The sequence below is a fragment of the Gossypium hirsutum genome, chromosome D11 (genome assembly GCF_007990345.1).
Source record: "Gossypium hirsutum isolate 1008001.06 chromosome D11, Gossypium_hirsutum_v2.1, whole genome shotgun sequence".
In the NCBI taxonomy this organism is placed as follows: Eukaryota; Viridiplantae; Streptophyta; class Magnoliopsida; order Malvales; family Malvaceae; genus Gossypium; species Gossypium hirsutum.
Genome location: NC_053447.1, coordinates 59,622,022 through 59,629,173, shown reverse-complemented (window position 1 = coordinate 59,629,173; position 7,152 = coordinate 59,622,022). Strand labels below are relative to the sequence as shown.

General features: G+C 30.3%; 1 protein-coding gene and 1 long non-coding RNA gene across 2 annotated transcripts; both read right to left on the bottom strand.

Annotated features, from left to right (window-relative positions):
• Positions 1 to 267: 267 nt before the first annotated feature.
• Positions 268 to 1,162, bottom strand: LOC107933853 (uncharacterized). The gene is made up of 2 exons (XM_041104611.1): positions 870 to 1,162; positions 268 to 791 (listed from the first exon to the last, which is right to left on the bottom strand). Exons 1-2 carry the CDS (start codon positions 915 to 917, stop codon positions 297 to 299), a joined length of 543 nt encoding a protein of 180 aa, XP_040960545.1. The 5' UTR covers positions 918 to 1,162; the 3' UTR covers positions 268 to 296.
• A 2,605-nt stretch (positions 1,163 to 3,767) lies between these two features.
• LOC121223340 (uncharacterized) lies at positions 3,768 to 5,694 on the bottom strand. Its single transcript, XR_005920684.1, has 3 exons — positions 5,429 to 5,694; positions 5,290 to 5,328; positions 3,768 to 4,071 (listed from the first exon to the last, which is right to left on the bottom strand). It is a non-coding gene; the product is annotated as an uncharacterized lncRNA (long non-coding RNA).
• Positions 5,695 to 7,152: the final 1,458 nt, after the last annotated feature.

Genomic DNA, 7,152 nt, shown 5'->3' with positions numbered 1-7,152 from the left:
TTTTTACATATATTAATATATATTAATAAATTTTTATATTTTAAATTGTTTTTACATATATTGCAATGATTTATTTATAATAATACTCAATAATAAGCTACAATATTGATCGTTATAAATTGAAAAAAAATTATCCACAATGAGTACTAGTAAGGATATTGAATAATTATAAATTGCTTCAAAACCATAATGAGTACTAGAAATAATATTATCCAAATACATAATTAGTAGTACACCACATAGTAACAACATTGTCCAAGTGCGTAATATTACACCACATAAAAGTATCAATATCTTCAACCCTGAGAAAATTTTTGAAGCCAAATTTTTCTATGCTTCTTACTTTTAACTAAAAACATTTTGGCCTCTGATTCATGACTCCCTAGATAATCAAACACAGAACACAAGAAGTCATCATCAAATCCTTCTTCCTCCATCGACATCACTTGTTTGTAAAGCTGTGCTGTCTTGTTGGCAGTAAATTGTTTCAAAGCATTAGCAATTTCTCCAAATTGCTCACCCACAAATTTAATTTGTTCATCAACGAGACTTTGTTGACCACTTTTTCTTTTATGTTTGGATGTGCCAGATGAAGATACATTTGTTCTTACCTCTTCAGCCTCTTCATTATCCCAGTCTACAGGCATTGAATCTTCATTACCATCATCCAAATCTATGTCAGCAAATGTTCTGGCAAAACTCCCTGTTGCCATATCTTTGCCAACAACCACAGCCATTTCATCATAATGATCAATGCTTTTATTCAAAAATGGTTCATACTTCTTGTGTGCCTGTTGGATATTATACACAATTAGAATAACAAGTAAAAAACAATTGAAATATACTTAACATATATATACATAAATTACCATCATTGTTGCATCGTATGTCGCTCTATCACATGTGATCATTTTCATGTTATCATCCCATCCAAAACCACTTTCATCTCGAATTTTGCATATAATCTACCACTGGTTTTTTACTATCCTCAAATGATTTTCCACGTGCTTTGTATCGCATTGGACTTGGAATCTTTCAGAAATGGCGTCGGCAACTCGATTAATAGAAACTGATTTGAAAGTATTAGAAGGCTTATTTCCTTTTCGAGCCTCCTCTGCTAGAATTTCAAGGAAAACATGTTCCATCGGTTTTGTCCACCTGAATTGCTTGGAGGTCCCTTCTTTGTTGCCCTTACCCATTCTACATTAAATAATTGTCATTGTCAATAATTTCAATATCCAACAAGCTTAAAACATAATAATCAATTCAATATCCAACAATGTTAAAACATAATCAATATCTAACAAATTCAAGACATATATCAAAATCCAACAATCTAAAATTTGACAATGTTATTATCCAACCAACATTTACAAAAAAAAAAAAACAACATCAGTCTAAAACATACATAACATAGAAACAATAACCCTAAGCCCTAAATCTACCTAACATTTCTAGCCATATAATCAGTCCACATAGTTTCTGCAATCTCATCTCTCTTAGTAAACCATTCTCTTGCTTCTTGTCTTTCTTCTCGCTCCGTGAGAGTTTGTATTATCGAATCAAACTCAGACTCTTCGTATAATCCTTGATTAAGTAAATCACTAGGATCAACTCCCATTATATGATTATGAATGATACAACAAGCCAAAACTATATCTACTTGAGTTTGAAAATTCCAAAATGGTTCAGCATCTAATACACGAAACTGTTTCTTCAAAATCCCAAAAACACGTTCAACAGTGATCTGTAATGATGAATGTCGAAGATTAAAGAGTTCCTTTGCATTTTCAGGCCCTTCAGCACCAAACTCTTTTAAATGATATTGGACACCACGATATGGGGTAATACATCCAATTTGGATGCCATATCCAGCATCAGCAAGATAATATTTACCTACAATTTTATAATACGTAATTAATACTGATAAACTATGAGCTTACTGGAACTATTTGTGATAAATATTACCTTCTGGAATTCTTAATCTATTGGGCGTGAAAGTGCATCACTTAAAATACGAGAATCATGTGCACTACCTTCCCAACCAGCTAGAACATAGGCAAATTTCAAATCAAATGTAATGGCAGCCAATACATTTTGTGTCGTCCCCCCTTTACGGCTACGAAATCTTCCTTGCATGCTAAGTGGAACGGATGCACGAATATGAGTTCCATCTAATGCTCCAATACAATCTTTAAAATAAGGATAAAACCTTGGATTGTTTCTAATTTCACTAGGAGTTGACTCATCAGGTAATCTAATAACTAGTCTATACAATTTCAAAATAGCTCTGAATACAACCCTAAAGTAATGGTGAACTGTCTGAATTGATCTATAATATCTAGATCCAATCACTCGAAACCTTACATTATGACCAATTATATGTAAAAATATAACTACTTGCTCCCTAATATCGACAGATTTAGACGATTGTAACAAATTATTCGTACTAAGAATATCACATAAATTAAAAAAGGCGATCGGTCTCATCCTTATTATATCAATGCAATGCTGGTCACCACTATATAAAATACTATTAATATAGTTTTCTCTTTCATAATCTCGATTCACACGAGGGCGAGAAGCAATTTCCTTCCTAGTTTCTAATTTTCTAATCCAAAGAGCCCCAAAAGCTAAAACTGAAGCCACAACTCCAGCAATTGCCATTTGATGTTGATTACGATCCATCTACAGAAAATAATGCCACACAAATATATGATCACTACTACAAAAGATGCAAGATTTTCATAAGATCACATAAAGTTGCCATGACTAAAAAAGTGCATACATACATATCAAGCTAATTATAATTGCCCAATAATAATTTTTATAAAGTAGCACTTAAAATATATTGATCATAGTTAATACAATACTTCAATTGGTGCAAGAGTTTGTTATATATTATTAGGTTATCTTTGATGTAAAAATATAAAATATTTTTATTATTTAATTTACCAATACATACATATATTGATCATGTATTTATAAAGAGTTTTAAATTATAATATGTTTCATGTATTTAAAGAGTTTTAAATATATTGATCATGTATTAAAGTTACCATGACTTAAAATATCTTTCATGTATTTGTTATATATTGATCATAGTTAATAATATGTTTTTATAAAGTTACCATGACTTAAAATATATTGATCATGTTTTTATAAAGTTACCATGACTTAAAATATATTGATCATGTTTTTATAAATATTGATGCCTTTTTTTTAAAATATAAAAGAGTTTTAAATACTTCAATTGCTATAAGTGTGTTTTCTTTTTTTATTTCAATATAAACAAAAAAATTTGACAATGTTATAATTTTTTTATTTCTATTTTTTATAATTTTTTAAATTATAAATTGATTACTTTTTATAAAAAATAAATAATGTTTAAGTGCACTGCTACAATTGCTATATATACAGTTAAAATTTTGGACATAATTAACAAAAATATCAGTCCCTAAGATGCCTATATAGATGAGTTATTACTAGCTTCCTGATTTCTTAAATCAAAATCTACTTGAAAAGTTAAAAACAAATTTGATTTTGGTTCATCTGTCATTTGCAAAAGTTTTGAGACTCTCCCGTTTCTAACTTCATCTTTTCTTTAATTCTCAGTCTTTGAACGGTGAAAAAAATGGTGGGGTGCATGAATTATTTCCCTCCTGTTCATACTGTATATTCACTACAATCTCTTTCATGCAAATCGATATCAATGTGTAATATTTAAACAACATTTCCTTATATTTTAAAGAAAAAAACGTAATTCCTTGCCATAAACTCTATATTTCTACATATATTTAAATCTATAACATCTACCATCAACCAAATATAACAGCTCATCACTGCCATTTCCCAACAAATTACAGAAAAAATGTAAATCAATAATAAACCATACCCAAACACATCCAACAACCATTTAATTCACTTGAACCGAATTATAACAACCACAAATGCATATTATACCAAATCATAAATCAAGCACACCACAAACCTCTTATGAAAATATCAACCAAGGCCACCAACACGAGTACGAATGCTGAGGTAGAGGCTAGGATAGCAAGAACTATACAGCTGGAGGTCAAGCATACAAAGAAATTAGAACCGTTAGGATCGATAAAAAATAGAAGCTAAGACAACATCAGTCTTGCCATCATCAATAAGTCTGGTTCGTTCAAACCCAAAACCTAATAAACATAATCAAAATCCCTGTCTACTACTGCTTAATGTAATAGAAAGTAAAGAGCTTAGACACATGTATGATTTATCTTTTGTCAGTCAGCTTTGAGTGTCACAATATATAGCATTCTTTGCAATTAAGCCCTCCCCAAAAAAACCAAACAAATCAAAACAGCAAACCTGCTTGAAAGTTTGAAACCCTCGCCCCCACCCCCTCTCTCCATCACAAACAACAACTTAAAAAATATCATCTCAGAGTCTTTGATTTTGGTTTGCAAATCATGAAGAGGCTCAGTCCTTCACCTTCCTTGGATGCTTTCATGTCCATCTCTCAGCCTAAAGGTACACACATGAAAATTCCCACCTTTATTTCATGCTTCTTTAACCCAAATTCGATGTGTTTAATTCAGTTGATTATGCAGAGGAGACGAGTTCAAAGAAGCACCAAATTTACAGCAAGGAATTCCAGGCTATGTTAGATGGTTTAGATGAAGAAGACAGCTTAGAAGAAGGTGGTCAAGCAACAGAGAAGAAAAGGCGTTTATCTATGCATCAAGTTTAGGCTTTAGAGAAGAATTTCGATGTGGGAAACAAGTTAGAACCAGAGAGAAAAGTGAAGTTAGCTAAAGAATTGGGGTTACAGCCAAGGCAAGTGGCTATTTGGTTCCAAAACCGACGTGCTCATTGGAAGACCAAGGTGTTGGAGAAAGATTATGCAATGCTTAAAGCTAATTATGATGCTCTTAAGCTTGATCATGACAATCTTGAAAAAGAAAAACTGGGTCTAATTGCAATGGTTAGTGTTTATATTTCAAACCCCATTTTTTAGTTTTTTTAAGGTCCTTTAAATGATAAATCTCTCATTAAGCAGTCCAAAGAAAAAACAAAAACAACAGTAATATCAGAAACAGGTCAAAACCAACAATGTAGCACAAACAATCCAACAAAAACAACCAATAACAGTTTAACTACACATGCAGTTCAAAAAACCAAATACTGGCACTTTACAAGTATTCCAAATACAAAAACAACAACTAGCAACAGTTTATTATTTACCGAAAAATACGAAAATTTGCAGGATCAGACATTACTGATCTGCATATTTTTATTTACCTTGCATTACCCAATTTCGTGCATAAAACCCTTTTACAACTGAACAATGCATAACATAGAAACAGAAAATACAAACCCAGTAAGTCTTTTTCGACATTGAAAATAAACCATAAAAAAATCAAATAATGTCTAAGGTTACCTGAAATTTCCCACAAATCTGACGGAAATGGTGGTCGAAGAGAACATATTGTGGGGGAAAATCAGTCGACAGATCTTGTGGGGGGTGTGGAAATGGAAGGAAATGAAGGAATGAAGGTATTAGAAGGCTGGAGAGAAAACGGAAAATGTCTTACCGAAATGAAGGGCGTAAGACATTTTCCCCAATTTTGTAATAGGTTTTCCCGTGTTGCGGAATTGGTTTTACAAAAGGAAAATATTTTCCTGCTATCAAACACTGGAAAACGTGTAAAACCAATTTCGGAATTGGTTTTCCCCCTATCAAACACAGCCTAAAATATTCCAATCGTTTTGTATAATAAAAAATATTAGACTATATTTGATATAATAAAATTTTATTATAGGAAAAAAAATCTAAATTATTTAAAAATTTGCAAGTTTAATAATTTAAATATATTAGATATTACTGTAGTAAATTTGATTTGAATGTAAGTAATACTTTTAATATACCAACAAATTTGAAAAAAAGTTGCAGGGGTAATACTATAAATATATGTAAGATTAATACATTAAATTTGATTTGAATTTTTTTAATTTTTTAAAGAATTAATATTATGTTGAAAAATGAAATTATGACACTGTCTAATAAAAAGGGAAAATTTTAATTGATATATCAACTTTAAAAGTATTAATTTTTTACACAAAGCATAGTTTTTTTTTTAATTCTAGACCCTAACATTACATTGAATAACGATCCATATATCAAGGGTTTAATATGACAATAATCCCTACTATATTTGACTTAAAAATTGATTATGGGAAAAAATTTTCAAATTAGAAATTAAATTAATTTTATATGACAATAATCCATGCTAGATTTTGTTTAAATTAATTATTCTTACGTGTCACGTTTCATATATATTATAAACAATCATATTTTTTAGCTTTTAATTTTTACAATTATAGTGTAATCATCATAATTTTTTTATTAAAATAGTAGTTATTGAAGAAAAAAAAATTAATCATACTCTTTAAATCTATTTGGTTAATTATTTTTCATCTTTAAATAAAATTGTTTCCCATGTAAAAAAATTGACTAAATAAAATTAAGTTTCATAAACACATATTCATGTGAACCCCCATGTTATATAGTACAACGTGGTGTGCGAACCCCATGTTATATAGTATGACATAGTGCGAACCCTCATGTAACACTCTTCACCTATCTCCCTCATGTAACACTCATTACATTAATACCATAATGGAACATATTTACATGATCATTCTTGAATACAAATATTTAAATAGTTATGCATCATCATTTTAACATTAGATACATATTTGCATATCCCGTTAAACTTTAGTAACACATGACTCGGATACTCGGGTTCCCCAAAACACACTAGAGAGCATCAAAATGCTAACAGAGGTACTGAATGTTGGCTAAAAGGGGTTTGAAAAATGCAGCAGAAAATAAATTTAGGGAAAATAAAGTTTTAATGTTTTTTCCAAAACAAGATATTGGTTGTGATATCTAAAGTAATAAACACTTAACCAAGATTGTAAATTTTCTATTTGTCTAGGATGAGCGCTTCGACCGAGTAGTCTTCTCCGCTATCCCTAAGCTCACGTTTGACTCGCTTTGAATTAGAAAATTTTTCACAAAAATTACCATTGGAGTAATTTTGTAATTTCTCTAAACTTTTGAGACAAGTTATAAATCAGAAAAATATCTTTAGAAATTTT

Bases quoted from the DNA above. Each gene is read 5' to 3' on its own strand.
- LOC107933853 (XM_041104611.1), bottom strand. From the start codon at position 917: ATGAAAATGATCACATGTGATAGAGCGACATACGATGCAACAATGATG. The intron at 792-869 runs GTAATTTATGTA...AATATCCAACAG, and splicing joins CATACGATGCAACAATGATG to GCACACAAGAAGTATGAACC.